This window comes from Schistocerca nitens, chromosome 2, assembly GCF_023898315.1.
Source record: "Schistocerca nitens isolate TAMUIC-IGC-003100 chromosome 2, iqSchNite1.1, whole genome shotgun sequence".
Taxonomy (NCBI): Eukaryota; Metazoa; Arthropoda; class Insecta; order Orthoptera; family Acrididae; genus Schistocerca; species Schistocerca nitens.
In genome coordinates, this window is record NC_064615.1 from 261047091 (window position 1) to 261067484 (window position 20394).

Below are 20394 nucleotides of genomic sequence, written 5' to 3' on the forward strand. Positions count from 1 at the left end.
TTCTGCAAGGTTCGCAGGAGAGCCTCTGTGAAGTTTGAAAGTTAGGAGACGAGGTACTGGCGGAATTAAAGATGCGAGGACGGGTCGTGAGTCTTGCTTGGGTAGCTCAGATGGTAGAGCACTTGCCCGCGAAAGGCAAAGCTCCCGAGTTCGAGTCTCGGTCCGGCACACAGTTTTAATCTGCCAGGAAGTTTCATATCTGCGCACACTCCGCTGCAGGGTGAAAATTTCATTCTGGAAACATCTCCCAGGCTGTGGCAAAGCCATGCCTTCTTCCAGAAGTGCTAGTTCTGCAAGGTTCGCAGGAGAGCCTCTGTGAAGTTTGAAAGTTAGGAGACGAGGTACTGGCGGAATTAAAGATGCGAGGACGGGTCGTGAGTCTTGCTTGGGTAGCTCAGATGGTAGAGCACTTGCCCGCGAAAGGCAAAGCTCCCGAGTTCGAGTCTCGGTCCGGCACACAGTTTTAATCTGCCAGGAAGTTTCATATCTGCGCACACTCCGCTGCAGGGTGAAAATTTCATTCTGGAAACATCTCTCAGGCTGTGGCAAAGCCATGCCTTCTTCCAGAAGTGCTAGTTCTGCAAGGTTCGCAGGAGAGCCTCTGTGAAGTTTGAAAGGTAGGAGACGAGGTACTGGCGGAATTAAAGATGCGAGGACGGGTCGTGAGTCGTGCTTGGGTAGCTCAGATGGTAGAGCACTTGCCCGCGAAAGGCAAAGGTCCCGATTTCGAGTCTCGGTCCGGCACACAGTTTTAATCTGCCAAGAAGTTTCATATCTGTGCACACTCCGCTGCAGGGTGAAAATTTCATTCTGGAAACATCTCCCAGGCTGTGGCAAAGCCATGCCTTCTTCCAGAAGTGCTAGTTCTGCAAGGTTCGCAGGAGAGCCTCTGTGAAGTTTGAAAGGTAGGAGACGAGGTACTGGTGGAATTAAAGATGCGAGGACGGGTCGTGAGTCGTGCTTGGGTAGCTCAGATGGTAGAGCACTTGCACGCGAAAGGCAAAGGTCCCGAGTTCGAGTCTCGGTCCGGCACACAGTTTTAATTTGCCAGGAAGTTTCATATCTGTGCACACTCCGCTGCAGGGTGAAAATTTCATTCTGGAAACATCTCTCAGGCTGTGGCAAAGCCATGCCTTCTTCCAGAAGTGCTAGTTCTGCAAGTTTCGCAGGAGAGCCTCTGTGAAGTTTGAAAGGTAGGAGACGAGGTACTGGTGGAATTAAAGATGCGAGGACGGGTCGTGAGTCGTGCTAGGGTAGCTCAGATGGTAGAGCACTTGCCCGCGAAAGGCAAAGGTCCCGAGTTCGAGTCTCGGTCCAGCACACAGTTTTAATCTGCCAGGAAGTTTCATATCTGCGCACACTCAGCTGCAGGGTGAAAATTTCATTCTGGAAACATCTCTCAGGCTGTGGCAAAGCCATGCCTTCTTCCAGAAGTGCTAGTTCTGCAAGGTTCGCAGGAGAGCCTCTGTGAAGTTTGAAAGGTAGGAGACGAGGTACTGGTGGAATTAAAGATGCGAGGACGGGTCGTGAGTCGTGCTTCGGTAGCTCAGATGGTAGAGCACTTGCCCGCGAAAGGCAAAGGTCCCGATTTCGAGTCTCGGTCCGGCACACAGTTTTAATCTGCCAGGAAGTTTCATATCTGCGCACACTCCGCTGCAGGGTGAAAATTTCATTCTGGAAACATCTCTCAGGCTGTGGCAAAGCCATGCCTTCTTCCAGAAGTGCTAGTTCTGCAAGGTTCGCAGGAGAGCCTCTGTGAAGTTTGAAAGGTAGGAGACGAGGTACTGGCGGAATTAAAGATGTGAGGACGGGTCGTGAGTCGTGCTTCGGTAGCTCAGATGGTAGAGCACTTGCCCGCGAAAGGCAAAGGTCCCGAGTTCGAGTCTCGGTGCGGTACACAGTTTTAATCTGCCAGGAAGTTTCCTATCAGCGCACACTCAGCTGCAGAGTGAAAATTTCACTCTGGGATGGGATGTTTTTATTGTCAACAACTTGTTTCCGTACGATACTGCAGTACGTATGTTGTTCAAAATGACGACGTAATGTTTCTTCGGACGTGCATGTATGTCCGAAGAAACAGACAATGTAGCGACTACAGCCGTCATGAAATTTATTCGCAGTTACGAATATGGACTACCATATATATGCATGCGTATTCGAAGGAGCATTACATCGTAATTTGGAATAACATAGGCACTGCAGTATTGCGTTTATCCGCCGATGCAGGGTTCTCACTTGTACGGGAATATACATAATCGATGTACAAGTTCAGGTTGTAGACATATGATTGACGACATATGGAAGTTGGAAGGTCGCCGTGAGTCGTGCGTGCCTGGATAGCCAAATGGTAAGGTGGCCGCTCGCGATAAGTGGGAAATCTGGGTTCGAATCCCTCACAAATTTTCGCTGTCACCATTCCATTATACAGCTGATGGTAGTCCATATTCGCAACTGCGGATACATTTTATGTACTTCTGTTTCAAATGCCTGTTAATCTGATTGTTCGATAGTTCTCGCACTTATCTGGTCTTGCTATCTTCAGGCTTGTGTGTGTGAAATTTTCGGACGGTATATCTCCAGACTTTTGATTCTATGAACCATCTTGAATAGTCGTTTGGTTGTCATTCCGTGATTTTACTTTAGAAATTCTGAAGGAATGTTATCTATGCCTTCCACATTATCTCATCGCAAGTCTTCAAAAGCTCCTTCGAATACTAACTCTAATAACGGATTCTCGAGGTTTTCCATATCGACCCCCCAATTCGTTCTTAAATCACGTAATCAGACAGTGCTTTTTTATTTCCATGATCGTAAAGTTTTTTCTCGGCCTGCTTCCTCTTTCATTGTTCAAATCTGCTTTCCCAAAACTTATAGCTGCTGCAGTTGGCGGGTGTTTTCCATTGCAGGTAACAAATGACAAAGAGTCATATTTGGAATGGTAATTGAATTAACTGTGACTCGCAGTTTTTTGTTCAACCCCAGGCGTGCTACAGAAATCGTCTGCAATAAAACATAGATGGTATCAAGCAGAGTAAAGTGACGACAGGAAGATTATGCCACGGACAGTATCTTATAAAGCGCTGTGTTCTCATAAATAATTTCCGGATGATGAGCGTTTCAACTTCAGTGACACCCGTACTCGTTGGTTTCCGACGGAGATTGCAGTGTTGGGACATTATTACGCTGCATCGGTGAGTTTCCGGCGTCGGAAGTTATGCGGTCAAATCACTACCGCCTAGTGCGGCTAAAACCTGAGAAACTGTCAGATTCTGTCACCTTCCTGTTGACGGCGATAACCGCTGCGACAACAAGATAGCATGCTGTTGCTTCCCGCGCCGAAAATAAATTCTTGACACACGCGAAGGTGAAAACCGCCTTCTCCAACCGCTTCGCATATTCTCTTGCAGCGGCAAACACCAGTGGATTCTCGGTTTCAGTGGCAAAAGGCTGACTGTCGGTTTTTGTCTAATTGTTTGTCCATGAATTAGAAACTCTCTTAGGCGCTGCAAAATCTTGAAAGCCTACATCCACATCCTCATTCCTTACGTCACCGTACGGTGCGTTGTACGTCGGAAGTTTCCCAGCGTGTACAAGAATCCCCAACGCTTCTCCCCTTCCACCTTTCTCCTATTGCGTCAGTAAAGATTCTCGGTGCCCCCCCCCCCCCCCCCCGTCCCTGTGCACGATCGGATTTCTTAAATTTTACCTATGTGGTCATCATGTGGAACGTTCTAGTCTTCATCAGCCGTTTGACTCAGTAAATGTCTCCTCCAGAATTCTCCATACGTTAAAATCTTCATCTGTACAAATAACTCCAGCTTGCTTCAAATTTTCTGTAGAAATGTATTCATAAAGTCTTCAAGAACCTCGTACCCATCATATCACTCAACTTCAAGTGTTCTGTAACTCGCTGTACCAATGTACATAAAAAATGAAAAGGGGATAAAACTTCAAGTGTTCTGTACCTCGCTGTGCCAATGTACATAAAAAATGATAAGGGGATAACACAGTATAGTAATATGACACTTAGACCTAAAATTTAAATTATCAAATCGAAAAAATGAAGCTGTGGCTATGCAGTTGGTGTTAGTTCTTCTCAACACATTCATCCTTCAATGCGGCACGTTTTCTCCGATGGTGGTGGCTGGCAAAGACCTTGGTTACACAGAGTGGTCAGAAAGAGACTGAAAAGCTTGTAAGGGTGTTGCAAGGGAGGGGGTGCTGAGAAATAATTGTTAAAAAAAAAATTCGATACGTTGTGCCGTTTCCGAGTTACTTAGCATTGAAGTTGACCAATCAGATTGTCACATGCGAAAATTCAAGTAGCCTCCCAGAGACGGTGTCACCAAATTTATTCTTCGTTTGGTTTTCTCAAATCATAGAAACATAGCTTTTGCTCACCTAGCTTAAATTACCGAAAAAGGCTCATTGTAACTGGTGATGAGCATTTTGGACAAGAAGTAACTACAGACCTACAGATGTCTGTGCATCATCGCTCTTCAACACGTGCAGCTGCTTCAGTATGAGCATGCAACGACCTGATTGGCTAACTTCAATATTAAACAACTCGGAAAAGGTGAGGAAAAAGAGAGAAGTCACTTGGTGTCATGTCAGGAGAATACAGAGGCAGAGGCAAACTCTGACAGCTCAAAAAGGAGTTTGTATGACTGTGTCCTGTCCAGCATGAGTTGGGGCATTGTTATGGGGCAAAAGCACAAGAACACCACCTTGGACAGCTTCCTAGGACGCTTTCTTAGTCTTTACAACCTTCCACTACGTTAATAATATACCCCTCTGATGGTTCGCTCCATCTGTTAAAAACACACCTTGGCAGTTCCAAAATTAAATTTACGGGTGATAGCAAATTATATTTTGTGGGGGAGGGACAGTGAGAAACTGTGACCTCCAGAACTGAAGCCTGGACTTCCAGCTGGATCCAGCAACAATCCCCACATCTGGCTACATGTCCTGCCCACTTCGATTTCATTCTCATTACTCTCAATGCTGGCTCTAAGAGTTTTCACATCCTAACAAAAGATTATATATAATCATTGTTGTAAAACAATAAAACGGTTGTAATACATCTTAAATTTGTTTACCTGTAATATGTTGTATTTAGTTTGAAAAATAAGGGAACAACATAGCTACAACACATTAAATTAAATATGAGAAGTAAGGAAACAGTATTACAAATATTTAACACTGACCACTTTTTGCCAATTTTATTTCCACGTCGATGCCTCTAGTGACAAACTGGCTACAGAATCTGAAGTTCAGATTTATAGTGAGAGTTTAGCAAATATGCTCGAACTATCATTTAGAGGCATTATTTTTGTATGACATAGCACGTGAAAAAAAAGGGAGCCAGCAATCTCAGGTGGGTTGAGCCTGCAATGTGGTATGAAAGGCCAACACAGTAAGCTCTCAGCCATAGACACTAGCAGTAACAATAATAATAATAATAATAATAATAACAATAATTTCACTAGTAATTAAGATTTCAGGAAATTAGGACCAGTTATTTAAACTTAAATGCATTGAGACATAAATTAGATTAAATGCTTAGGAGTGGAAACAATACAAAAACTACTTTTTATTTGAATTGTAGACTCATATGGAAGTGAAATGTGGACAATGTGAGGTTCACAGAAGAAGAGAATAGAAGCATGCTGATAGTTAAATGGATAGATCACGTGTCTAATGAGGAGGTAGCAATCTGAACAGGGGAGAAAAAAACGTATGGTACAAAATCACTAAAAGGAGGGATGAGTTGGTAGGACATTCTGAATCACTAATGAATTGTCAATTTGATACTGGAGCAAACTCTACGGGATAATTAGAGGGAGACACATCATGAATACAGTAAGTAGACTCAGAAGGATATAGGTTGCAGAACTTACACAGAGATGAAGAGGCTTGCACAGAGTAGACTAGTATGAAAAGCTGCATCAAAGCAGTCCTTGGACTGAACAATATAACAGCCACTACAATCTATGGCTAACTTGATAAGTGCCAGAATACAGATCCAAAGGTCTTGGGTTCAGTTTGTGGTTATTGTGTTATTTATCACTTCTTTCATCTATGCCAATCATCTGCCTATGTGTAAAATGCCAAGATGCTCTGGATTCCAAATTAACCTGTAGGCCCCCTTATAACCCCACTAATGGAAATATATTCGATCTAATGGCCAACAAACTAGACCTGACCTCTTTGAGAATGTACCCTACAAAATTGGTATCAGTGACCATGATACAGTTGTGGTGACATAGGACAACTAAAACAAGCTGAAAGAATATATGTTCAGTAAACTAGATAAAAAATTAGAGGTGTCATATCTCAGTGAGGAAATTGAAACTTTCAGCACAGGCCAGGAAAGTAGAGGAAATATGGTTCAAGCTTAAAAGAATAGTTGACTCCACACAGGATAGGTATGTACCCAGTGAAACAGTCCATAATGGGAGGGAACCTCCATGGTAAACAGCCACTGTAAACGAACTTCTAAAGAAACAGAGATTACTGCATAATAGGTATAAAACAACATGTAGGGCTACAGATAGCCAGATGCTGAATGAAACACATTTGGCTGTCAAAAGAGCAATGTGTGATGCCTTCAATGACTACTGCAGCAAAACATTGTCAACTGATCTTTCATAGAACCCAAAGAAACTCTGGTCGTATGTAAAGGCTGTTTGTGTCCGGTCCTTAGTGAATGAGTCAGGAACTGAAATTTATGGTAGCAAAGCAAAAGCTGAAATGCTTAACTCCATTTTCAAATGTTCCTTTACAAAGGAAAACCAAGGAGAATGTCCCAATTCAATCCTTATACCACTGAAAACATGAATGAAGTAAGTATTAATGTCAGTAGTGTTGAGAAACAGATGAAATCATTAAAACTGAACAAACCACAGGGCGTGACGGAATCCCTGTCAGATTGTATAGTGAAGTTTTGGCTGAGTTAGCCCCCCTTCTCACTATAATATATCGTAGATCCCTCAAACAAAAAGCCATTCCCAGTTCTTGGAGAAAAGCACAGAACACACCTGTCTACGAGAAGGGTAGTGGAAGTGATCCACAAAACTACCATCCAATGTCCTTGACATCAATCTGTTGTAGAATCTTAGAACACAATCTGAGCTTAAACATAATGAAGTATCTTGAACAGAATGACCTCAATGCCATCCAGCATGGATTCAAAAACCATTGATCATGTGAAATCCAGTAGCACTTTTCTTGCACGAGATTCACAATTTCTTGATTTCCAAGAAGCATTTGACTCAGTACCACACCTATGTTTATTGTAAAAAGTATGATCATATGGGGTATTAAATGAAATTTGTGACCGGATCGAGGACTTTTTGGTAGGAAGGACATAGCGTGTAAGTAACTTCAGGTGCCCCAGGGAAGTGTGCTGGGCCCTTGCTGTTCATGTTGTATATTAATGATCTTGCAGACAATGTTAACAGTACCATCAGGCTTTTTGCAGGTCAGTTCTCTACAATTAAGTACTATCTGGAAGAAGCTACATAAATGTTCAATCATATCTTGATAATTTTACAAAGTGCTGTAAAGATTGGCAACTAGCTTTAAATCTTCAGAAATGTAAAATTGTGCACTTCACAACACAAAACAAAGCAAAAAAAATGTAGTGTCCTCTGACTATAATATCAATGAGTCACTGTTGGAATTGGCCAACTTCTACAAATACCTGGTTGTAACACTTTGTAGGGATATAAAATGGAATGATCACATAGGCTCAGTCATGGGTAAACTAGGTAGTAGACTTTGGTTTATCGGCAAAATACTGGCGAAGTGCAATCAGTCTACAAAGGAGACAGCTTACAAATCACTCGTGCAACCCAACCTAGACTACTGCTCAAGTATGTGGGGCCTGAAACAGATAGGACTAACAGGGGGTATTGAACATATGCAGTGAAGAGCAGTGCAAATGGTCACAGGTTTGTTTAATCCATGGGAGAGTATCACAGAGATACTGATAATGAACTTGAAGACTCATGAAGACAGATGTAAACTATTCTGAGAAAGTCTATTAGAGGACAGATTTAAACCATCCAAAAAAAGTCTACTGACAAATTTCAAAAACCAGCTTTAAATGAAAACTCTATGAATATACTACAATCCGCTATGTGTCGCCCACATAGGGATCATGAGAACAAGATCAGAATAATAACTGCACGCACAGAGGCATTCAGACAATCATTCTTCCCACAGTCCATATGTGAATGGAACGGGAAGAATCCCTAATAACTGGTAAAATGGGATGTATCCTCTGCCGTGCACCTCAAGGTGATTTGCAGAGTATAGATGTAGGCATAGGTAACTGGCTGGATGAACTGGTTCAAGGTTTGGAGAAAGGTGAGGGCATACTGCCTCCTGTAGAGATACAGTGTTCAAACCAACCTTCAGGTTGAGGGTGGCTTTACTCAAAACATTTAAGATGCACACAATATTTTTTGATGTTGTGTTTGAAACATTTTCCTAGGCCAGCAAGAATGGCTGCACTTGACTGATGCATGCATGGCCACAAGAGGAAATACACTTGCATCATACTGACCAAACCTAAACTGCTAACATCATACACTGATAAATTGAGTTCGTGGAAATTTTCTAGAGTTATGCCCCCTCTCCTCCTCAAAATCGCAGCACCAAAGGTGGCTGCCTAGTGTATATACATGGTGATTGTAATGCTGATTATGATAATGATTAAATCTTCCTCTCCAGTTTGTTCCCTGCTCCATTATCTCTCCATTGCTCACAGTACAACTTTGAATAGTTTTCCTATCACATGTGCTATGCCTTCCCCCTCTTCTCCATTACAGTGAACAAGAGTGTACCCAGAGAGGGACCTCATCTTAATAGGTTCACAGAAAGAGAATTGGTGGAGGGAATGAAAATTTCTTACACAATAAAACTAAACCATTGAAAAGATGTGTTTATTAATCATCTAACATACTAATTTTACCACTTTATAGTTGGTACGTACTACCAGTAATGTACTCAGCTGTGAGAGTATATTTTACATGAGACAGGTTCGTATTTCCTTTTTGAGTTTTTTGTAATACATAGACAGAGCTAGAATGGTTTCTACCTTTCCCTGGGTAGTCTTTGTGGATTTGGGAGGAGAAGACAATTTGAATCATCATGTAGAAATAAATAGCAGTTCAGCTACTTTAACCATTCTGAACTGATAATTAACCCCCACAGACATTCATGATTGTTTACTGGTATATGTGGTAAGCTTAATCATAAAACAGAACCAGACATCTTCCAAACCTTCCCAATGTTGTCAGAAAAGAAATGGTTATCCAGGAAATTTAAATTTATAGTCACAAACTTGGATAATTAATCTTGAGCAATGGTTGTCTTAACACTAAGATACATTTTAAATAAGTAAGCAAAAATGCAGTTCCTTAAGAAAAAGTCAATTTTTCAGCCGCCAGTGCCAGTATCAACCTCTGCCACCTCTTCACGTAGTATTGTGGATGCTACAAAGGATGGAGCATTTTGTCCTTCAATACGAGAACTAAATACTAACGCAACTTCTGAAGACTGTTTGTTTCTCAATGTGTACACAACAAAAGTAAGTAAAATAGTGCCTTTTAAGAAGTGACCTCTGTATCTAAGTATTTGAATCTGAATCATTAGTTAAAAATTTGCTTGTTGATACATCTTTATTGTTTTGTTTATTCAGATACATATTGTCAAATGATGTGTCCTAATTTAGAGTGGAGCATGCATATAGACATCACTACCTAGATACTGGGGCAAATAGTTTAAGTCGTACTGAAGACATACAAATGGCTGCCAATATAAATGTAACTCTTTCTTCCTAGTGATAGGCATCTTCATTGTAGGTAATACAAATATTTTATTCACTGACACAGTAATTTGTTATTTTATGCAGTAAGTAATTCTGCAATATATTAGGTGCATTGTTATTTCTTCATTCAAGTAACTGATAATTCAGAAATGAATCAGAATGAGACACCCTTCTGACTTTCAAAGGGTGGAAGTTAATGGCTTTTTAAGTGTTTTTAACAACTTTATCAGCCATCTACATTGTAACATCACAATACTTGTTATGAAATTGATGAAGCATGTGTAATAATGCTTCAGTGATGCATTGCACTTGTTTTCGGTTGGTGCATAAATTCGTAGTATTTTTCTCTAAGTTTAATAAACACAACAGATACACATAACAGAGACTTTAGTCATGAGTAATATATTCTCCTTCACTATTTACAACAGTCTTCCAATGCAGGGAAAACTTTTCAATTCTGTGACTGCAGAAATCATGTCATTTTGAGCCGAAGAACTCGTCAAGCCTTGTTCAGAGTGCATTTTCATCTGGAAAGGAATTTCCTTGACAGTTGTTCAATAGAGAGTGGAAATGATGAAAATTTGAGGGCACAAAATCAGGGGAATAAGGTGGATGTGGAATGACTTCGCCACCCCACTCCTGCATAGTGTTTTTTGTCAGTCAAGCATAATGCGGGCAGTCTTTATTTTGGAATAGCATCACTTCACATAGTCTTCCTGGTCACTGTTGTTGGATTGCATCTGCAAGACATCTCACTTGTTGACAATAAATCTTTTATACCTTGGGGAAGCAATTCGTAGTACACCACACCATCACTGTTCCATGAGGTGCATGACCTTATCTCTTGTGGATGCATGCAGGTCTTTGTATGGGCAGTTTCTGCATTATTTTGGCTCAACCATTCCTTTTGTTACCCTATCTTAGCATAAAGACACCGTTTCTTCTCACCAGTAATGATACAGAGTAGGAATTGCCAGTGTTGTACATGAGCCAATTGATGATGAGCAAGCAGAGATGCTCATATGGCAATCCACTGATTTGTGTGATATTGGCTTAGAGCCTGCAGGAGACATACACCCAAAGTTTGAACCTTCCCCAGTGTATGAAAATGTCACATGATGTTAAAATGATTACAGTTCATTCCATCTGCCAGTTCTTGAGTACACTGACATGGATCATTGTGGATTAATATGCTTAAATGATTGTTGTCAAACCCCAGAAGCCTTCCTGAACTTGAAGAGTCACTAATGTCAAAATGCTGTTCCTTAAAATTGAATCATTTTCTCACTATGCTCTGTCAAATGGCATTATCCCCATGCAAGGCACAAATGTTTCTGGCTGCGTCCTCTGCTGTTGTTACCCCTCTACTGGACTCAAACAGAAGAATATGTCAAAAATATTCTGATTTCTCTTCTTGGCATACCATTTCCTAGCATTCACGGCTCCACTCACTATGCTGAAATGGCAAAATAACAATATGTGAACTAAAACTGCTATAGTGAATTATAAATTAGACAATCAGTTAATAAACCCATAGCAAACAAAATACCAACACCCAAAACAAAAATGCTACAAACTTATACGCCAACCTAATAACTTATAAAATTACAGAGCTGAAGATGGCTAGACCTAGGTAACCACCTAATGATATAAGATATTGCAGTCTAAGTGATTAATAAACTTATTGGGAAAAAATATGTTTTTCATCACAGTCCTAGTGAACTGGATAAACTTATCATTTGCTACCAAATGACAATCTATTAATATCACAGCCAATAATGTCTTAGCATGACACAAATGCTGCTGTGAATACGTATATAGGCCAGTTAGGACTGTAACGGTGTAATGTTCTTCAGTGACTCATTCATTGTCTTGTTTCTAACAGTGAGTCAATAGCATGAATCATCTCAACTTGTGTATGGAACTGCCTGTCTCCCACTACCCCATCACTGAATGTTGAGGTGTTAAGCACTACCCATTCTTTCCTTTTTCTGCAAGTAAATCCTTTGGTACAGATGTAATTAGCAAAGGTATTAACTTCTAGGATGACAATAGTCTGAGACAACTTGATCGTTCAGATCAAGTTTGATGAACATCTGGCAAAATATCATTACATCTCCAGACTGATACTTAATCGCTAGCAGACATTTGTTGTAGATTTTATAGCAGAAAAACTTCCACACATATTCTGCACTACCACTATTGATAACACTGAAGGCTATGCTGCAGCATTCCATGAGAAACAGTCTACACTATTTGTGGTAAAAACACATGAGTGGGACTAACATCAGTGCTGTTTTGACCTTTTTTATTCAACTTTAATAATTATTTTTACAATCTGCTTTGCAGAAGTTAAAAGGTAGAAATACTATGTTTCCAGAGGACACACTAAACAGATATAGGGAGCTTGTTTTTACACCAGACAAATTTCTTGTAAAAGTCATTTTATTTTTCTAAAACATAAAGAAATTAAATGTTAACAGAATGCATTTAGTTACAAAAATTGAAAGAGATCAACAGCCTTTATGGCAGACCTGATAACCTGGTTTGTGATGTTTCAGTCTTTTATTGCAATTTTTTTTAAAATTAAGAAACTGTAATTACAATCTCTTACTATAATCAGTTTTTGTCCAATGCAATTTAATAGTACATGTATGATTCATATTTATGAAAGCTATTACTTCAGTTATGAAGTCATTTTAATCTATGAAATATTAGTGTCATTAGTATTATCACACAAGATAGGAAAACATAGAACTAATCATACATGAAGAAAACTGTGCTTATGTAAATAACTGTCTTTAGTAGTAAATATACTAAATGTACTGAGAGAGAGCAAGTAGAGAACAGCTTCAACCACACCAATCATGGACGTTACTGCTGAAGACCTTCTCATGCTACACATGCACGAGGATCAGAAAGTAGAGCACAATAAATTTTTTCTCCCCTGGTACTGCAAATGGAATGTTGAAATTTCATGATGATATAGTTTGAAGTTTGTGCTACAAAGGGTATTTTGTTTTCATGTGGAGCACTAGCAAGAGAAGCATGAACTACAAAATAAACAAGAATGCATGTTGCTGTCATCAACTTGTGAAGAGCAGCAAAGTGTAATTAGATATTTGTGGGCCAAAGGGAATAAACCAAGTGAAATTCATAAGGACATGTGTGGAATGTATAGGGGCAACTGGATGAACCATAGCAATGTCTCCAGGTGATGTGCATTCTTCCAAGAAGGGCATGTGAACTTTAGTGATTTGTCACACTTCGAGTGGTCAGTAACAGCTGCTACCCGAGAGAATGTTGGAGCCATTGAGGCAGTAATTTTGAATGAATGCTGTGTACAAATCAAAACATTATCACAGCAGTTCAACATTTTCTATGGTGTGGTATATGATATTGTTCATGACACACTGAAATTTTGTAACGTTTGTGCTTACTGGGCCTAAGAATCTGAAAGACAACCACAAGGGACAGCAAATGATGACAAGCTTGGAACACTTAAAGTGTTACACCCTAGAATGGCATGACTTTCTGAAAGGAATCGTCACTGGTGTTGACTCGTGGGCATATCACTACCATGCCCAAAGCCAAAGAGGCTTCTATGGAGTGAAAACTTGCTGGTTCCCTAGTATACACAAAATTCAGAGTGACTTAGTCTGCTAGGAAAGCGCTTGTGACAGAGTTCTGGGATATGCACATTGTATTACTGGTGGACTTTGCTGAACACAGGACCACTGTGAATACTGCAACCTGCATTAAAACTTTGGTTAAGTTGCGTTGTGTCCTTCGTGACAAATGTCACAACATTAATACTGATGGTGTCATACTTCTTCATAACAATGCTTGCCCCCATGTTTATGCTCCTGTTTGTGAGAAAGTTGCCCGATTTTGGTGAGAAGTGCTCCAGCATCCACCATGCAATCTGGACCTTGCACTGTTGGACTTTCGTTTGTTTGGTCCCAATGCTTTGTGACACATGTGTAAGTGAAATCAGCAGCCCACAGATGGCTATGCTCCAACCAGACTTCTACAAACGAGCATATTGAAACTGGTACCACAGTGGGAGAAATGTGTTGAGAACATTGGTGACTTTGTAGAAAAGTAGGTAAAAGATGTAAGTTTGTTTATGATTTCTTTTGTTTTGTTACCCATTAAACTTTTTGGTAATAAAAATATTGTACATTACTTCCCAATCTTTGCTCACACTTAGAATTATTATTGATCTAAAGTGTATACTTAGAGAATCATACAGTTTGACATTTGTTTTCTGATGACAGTTGCCAGACAGAAGAGGAAACCCAAGGAGGCCAGTGATGATCTTCCTTCATCCTGGTGCTCTTTACCTTTTTAGAGGATCTAGTGACTTGTTTGGTCCCCAGTATTTGATGGATGAGGACATAGTTCTGGTGACTCTCAACTACAGGCTTGGAGCTTTAGGTATGTTGGCCCAAAACAGCAAATGAATACACTTATACACAAATGTACACAAATGATTCCTCACATGTAAGTGCAAGTGTGCATACATACAAACACACATACAAACATATGTACATACATACATATGTGCAAAGTCTTCCTTTATTTCACACACCAACACATCTCGTTGAAAGAAACTCATTGAACATGAGATGGAAATCTGATTTTGGTGCATTTTAATTGTTTTTTTGTATATTAACATAATTTGTGATGATTATATGATGTATCATAAGCCACTAAGTAATATTTTGTTTATAGTTATGAATTTTGCTCTACAGAACAAACTTTTTTCACTGTTATTTCAATTCCTGAGAAATGGTGGGCTGACAGCTTATGAAACAACTATCCAGCCAAAAGAGTTTTTAAATACATAAAGAACTGATGACAATGAACATAACAACAATAATCAATTATTGGTAATATAATATAAACAGATAGACAAAAATCTACTCACCAAGCAATGGCAGGGGAACACAAACACAAAATGATTTAAATTTTTGCAAGCTTTCGGAGCCAGTGGCTCCACTGTCTGGCAGAGGAGCCAAAGGGGAAGGAAAATGGGTGAAGGAAAAGGACTGGAGGGGTTCAGGGAAAGGGGTAAGTTCAGAAGTCACCCAAACACCAGGTCAGTGGAGACTTACCAGACAGGATGAGAAGGAATGACTGATTCAGGTGAAAGGGTATCAATGGTAAGATTCACTGATGAAAGTGAGGAAGAATTACAGGACTTGCTGAATGGTATGAACAATCTAGAATGCACAAAATATGGATGGAGAATAAACGAAAGGAAACTGAAAGGATTGAAAATTAGCAGAAGTAGGATTAGTGATGAATTTAACATCAGACTTAGGGATCACATAGTAAATGACGTGGAGTACTGCTACCTTAGAAGCAAAATAAGGCTTTACAGATTCAGCAAGAAGGGTATTAGAGCAAAGTAAAATAGGCAACGAGTGCATTTCTTACTAAAATAAGTCTAATAGTATGAAACATAGGCCTTAATTTGAGAATTAAGGAAAGAATTCTGTTAATTCAGTGGACTGATAAGATAATAATTAGGGAGGTCCTCTGCAAAATTGGTGGTGAACAGAACATGTGGAAAACACTGAATAGTAGATGGGACAATATGCTAGGACATGTGTTAAGACATCAGGGATGTAAGAGAAGAGAAAGGTTGGAATATATCACAGAAATTATTTATACCACTGAGTGTAAGTGATACTCTGAAATTAAGAGAATGGCACAGGAGAGGTCTGTGAACAATACAAAGCAACCACATATTCCAGAATAATTTCTCATCTGTCAAGCTCTTACCTGAGGAATAAAACTAAACAGAAAAATGAGAACAGAAATTAGAGGATCAATTCATTTTTTTAAATTTTATGCAGAGAGGAGAATTATAATTATTTTTATGATAAATCATGAAATATTTTTGTGATCTTAGGAGTCCCTTTAGTAGCTGTAGATATTTTACCTTCTTATCTCTCTATTTGTTAAAACTGTGAATGATTAGTGTGTAGTCATATACAGATATTAGGGCATTGTAAGTATAACTTTTATAAATATGGTAACACAAAACCATTATAACACTGTAAAAAATAGAAACAGTAAAGACAAAATTAGTCACAAAGGCATTTCAGTAGTCCTTTTAGCTGTGCTCCATAAGCTATTGGAACAGGAAGAAAACCTAACATGTGATATCATGCTAAATGCCTCTGCCCTGCACTTTACAGGGGTGTGCAGAGCACATGTGTAGGTAAATAAGTAGCTGTAGATGTAAATCTAGGAGAAAGTGACAAGATAACCAATCATCTTTCAGTTCTGGATATGCACCCTGCTGCTATTATTGCCTCCAATCTGATGATCCAGAAGATAAAAATATTAATTTAAATACTGTGAAATTTGTTACACTAAAACATACAACATAACCTATCATTGTCAGACAATAAACCATATTTTTATTTATGCTATGCAGCTTCAGTTATAAAATGTAAACCTGTATATTTGGTTATGTCACAGGATTCCTGAGCACCGGAGATTCAGTTCTTCCTGGAAATAATGGATTCAAGGATCAAGTGATGGCTTTTCGATGGGTGCAGCAAAACATTGCTTTATTTGGAGGTGACCCAGGCAGTGTAACTATTGCTGGCTATAGTGCTGGGTCCATCAGTGTGTATTTGCATATGCTGTCTCCAATGTCCAGAGGTATGTCAAAGTTCCACACTAATATCCACCTAAAGTACAGTGTGACTGGAAATTGTGCAGGTAATATAAACAGTATTATGAAAAGGTTAGGTTGCTACTCACCGTAACGATTATACATTGAATTGCAGACAGACATCATAAGAAAACTGTTGCACATTTAGCTTTTGTTCACATTTAGCTTTTTGTCACACCAAAAGCTAAATGTGTAACAGTTTTTCATTGTGGCTGTCTGGAACTGAACATTTCATCTTTACGGTGAGCAGTAATCTATATTTTTCATTGTACTTCACTGTTAACATAACTTTTTTTATATATACAATGAAAAATAACACTCAAATTGACAAGAACTGGTAGGCAAGAGACTGCTATACAAGATGAACTTTTTTAAAGAGAGATCTTATTTTTACATGGTTTACAATTGTTTGGTTTATGCATGTGAAAAATTATAATAATGTGCTAGCAGATTTAAGTTGGAACTGAAATGTTATTTATATTCAAGAACATTGTAAAATTATACTGAACAAGGTGACAGTGATAAGAAACTGGACTAATATTTAGAAGGTTGGTGGTTCAATTGCCTGTCCAGCTATGCAAATCTAGATTTTCCCTAAATTCCAGATTGGTTCCTTGAAAAAGGACATAGACAGTTTCCTCCCCCGCAATTCCCTATTATGAACATGTGACTGATCTCTAATGAATTCGCCATCAGTGGAGCAGTAAATCCTAATCTTCTTTTATTGAAAAGTCATAACATGTTAAGCTCCTGTTTGTAAATTATGTCAGATTTTCCGACATCAAATGGCAGATGCTTGTTTAAGATAGTTGCATACTGACACAAACAGTCATGTGCCTGCACGCACGCACGCATGCAGACGCACATGCATGCAGGCGCACACACACACACACACACACACACACACACACACACACACACACAGCAGACTATCTGCAGCAGAAGGAGGCTGCTTCTTTTCTGGGGTTTCCTAAACTAGATTTGGAATCTTTAGACGTTAAAAGCAGAAGTGTTGTCATTGACAGGCATACACAAAAAAGAAAGAAGACTTGCCAGCTTTTGGAATGAATCTTTTCTCGAGCTAGAGTACAAATACATAACACATACATACACATAGTGTGTTTTATGCAGGTTTGTGATCAACAACACTGGCATATCTCTGTGTGTGTGTGTGTATGTGTGTTTTGTGTGGGTATTTGTACTCTAGCACAAGAATGGATTAATTCCAAAAGCCTTCAAGTTTTTTTTTCTTTTTTGAGTGTGCCTGTTGATGATTTTATGATCCTACTTTTCAGTTAGTGGTCTCCTTTACTCCTTAAGTATTTACATTATACCAGAACTTTCCATTTTGATTAGTTTTGGAGTCTGCAAGAAATATTCATCTTCAGCATTACAACTACTTGAGGAATTGTATAATGATTACATTCTCAATATATCACATGAAATTATAGTCATTTTTGGTTTTTATTTGTACCATATACTATCACTGCATTGTACTTCAACTGAGAGAGATAGGTACCTGATTTGGGTCTATGTGTTATTTGAGTATGTAAGCAATAATATGGAATATTTTTATTAGTACTGGTTCTCTTTTTCAAGGATATGAAAATATTCCAATAGACAATTAATATATCCCAGTCATTTACCGTGGTATTGGAGAGTTGTGAAATAATGTAAATGATTTAAGAAGTGAAAGTATCAACTTACTGAATAATACTATTCAGTGAGTTGTTATCTTTACTCTTCAAATTAATTAATTATTTTTCTGTGACGAACATACACTGTGTTCATTGTATCTGAGAAGCTAAAATTATGTTCTAGACTGAAACCTGGATAATGCCTCACAGAACAACACAAAGCTGTATAATTTGAAAGAATGGAGGAGAGCCAGTGGCAAGTTGGAGTTTAGTCATCACTGTTAAGACAGATAAACACACTGTAAAATTACAGTTTTGAACATGGCTATCTCTCAGCAACTGTATACAAGTTCCAATGGAGAAATAAAACAGCCAACTGGTTTCAACAAATTTTTAATTCATTGACCTAGGTTTTGACACCTGTAAGGATGTCTTTGTCAGAATGAAATTTGAACAACTGTTAAGTTACAAATGCAATAGTCAACATTACAAGCATTTGGTACATTTAACTTGTAATGAACAACATCAGACTTTGATGTTCTTCATTACAGGGTATACGTACCAAATGCTGGAACAGTTTTCATTTTTGATTTGAGCATGTCTGCTTATAATTTTGACTATTGCCTGCTCACAATGTAACTTTATGTGTGTTAAAATTCCATTCGGATGAAGACATACTTAGAGGCGTCAAAACCTAGGTCTATGTATTAAAAATTATTTGCAGCTGGTTGGCTGTATTATTTCCCCATTGACACTGTAAAATGATTTCTGAAGGAGAAAGTACCTTGGAACATTTTAAATAGAAATATATGATTATAATAATAAGCTGGAAATCTTATGCAGTTAACCAATGAATATTTTCATAAAAGCAAAAGTTATAATGTAGATCACTAAAAAGGGTGATGTTACAGAAATACTTCCTGAATTGTTTAAAATATTTTAATCCTGCACTTCAACAAATATGATAGGATAAAAAGTAATGGACATAAAAGGATGTTTTTAAAGTTATATCTATGATATCCATCAATTCCCTTCTACTAAAAATCAGATGAATTAATTAGAAACCAGACACATGACTGCCTGAGAGACACGTAACCTATACCACTGTATATGGTGCAAGATGCCAAGTGGCAAACTCGGCTATCTCTGGGGCTAAATGCAAGCAGAAGATTCCTTGCTAATGTGGTAATGTAGAACTCTGAAAGGAAAAGTCTAGCACAATTTTTGTATGTTAGTAAATTATTAGAATGCAAAGATTTTAAAGGTGACATTTAAAAATGTTATATGAATTGTCCCATAAAATTTCGGGTTAACTGCCAGATGTCAGTAACTTGCTGCTTGAAATTTTATGGAAAAAAAATTTGGTATACTTGATGTCATATGACATTTTCCTTTGCTACAGATCATTTTAGTTGTTATGTCATACATAGTTGTGCTAATCAGTTTGACTAAAATATTCTGCTCACTCTGGGTTAGCATACATAAATGACATTTTAATATTCTGACCTAATCATGTTCTAAACTTCATTATTTGATTAGTGCTAGAATTTTGACAATTAAGTATATGTCACATTTCACAATAAAGCTTTTCATAAATGTAAAAGCACACATTAGGTAACCTTTTCCTTTTACTAGCATTTATTCACTAATGAGTGGATCAGTGATGATTGTCCAAAACCTAATACACTGAAACCACTGCAGGTCAAACAAAAATATTTACTGTCATGCTATTCTTATGCAGTATTTTAACCACAAACATTGTAAATAATTTTAATAATCCTTAACAAATGACAGTTTGCTGAATAGAATTCAAAATTCCTAGTCAAAAATGCTATTATGCCCCAATTATGTATAGAGCATTACTTGTTGCTTCTATGAACACCATACAGTTTCCACTCTACTTTGTTTCGTAGTTCTATATATGGTCTAAGATGGAGTTTATTTACACCAATACTTCAAAGTTATATAAATGGACATATTTCATATAGTTTATGTGAATGTATTTTCAGTTAATAACATGATATAATTAACCCACATTGCATTGTATTACTCAGTAATTCAAGTACATTTTTAAATATTTATTATCAGGTCTTACTTTTTAGAAAGCAATATGAGCATTAGTAATAGTTATACTTTGATGTATATGGTATTCTCTTTGAATTAAATTATTTTCCAAATTTTTACATAGTAGATGGAATCAAACACATTTCTGTAATTAGGAT

General features: G+C 38.3%; 1 protein-coding gene across 1 annotated transcript in view; it reads left to right on the forward strand.

Moving 5' to 3' along the window:
- LOC126235993 (esterase E4-like) overlaps positions 1-20394 on the forward strand; it is a 64414-nt gene that overhangs the window by 14801 nt on the left and 29219 nt on the right. Inside the window, exons 2-4 of the mRNA XM_049944989.1 lie at positions 9452-9598; positions 14119-14278; positions 16337-16522. Of these exons, the coding sequence (XP_049800946.1) occupies positions 9452-9598; positions 14119-14278; positions 16337-16522 (493 nt within the window). The remainder of the gene's footprint in view (positions 1-9451; positions 9599-14118; positions 14279-16336; positions 16523-20394) is intronic.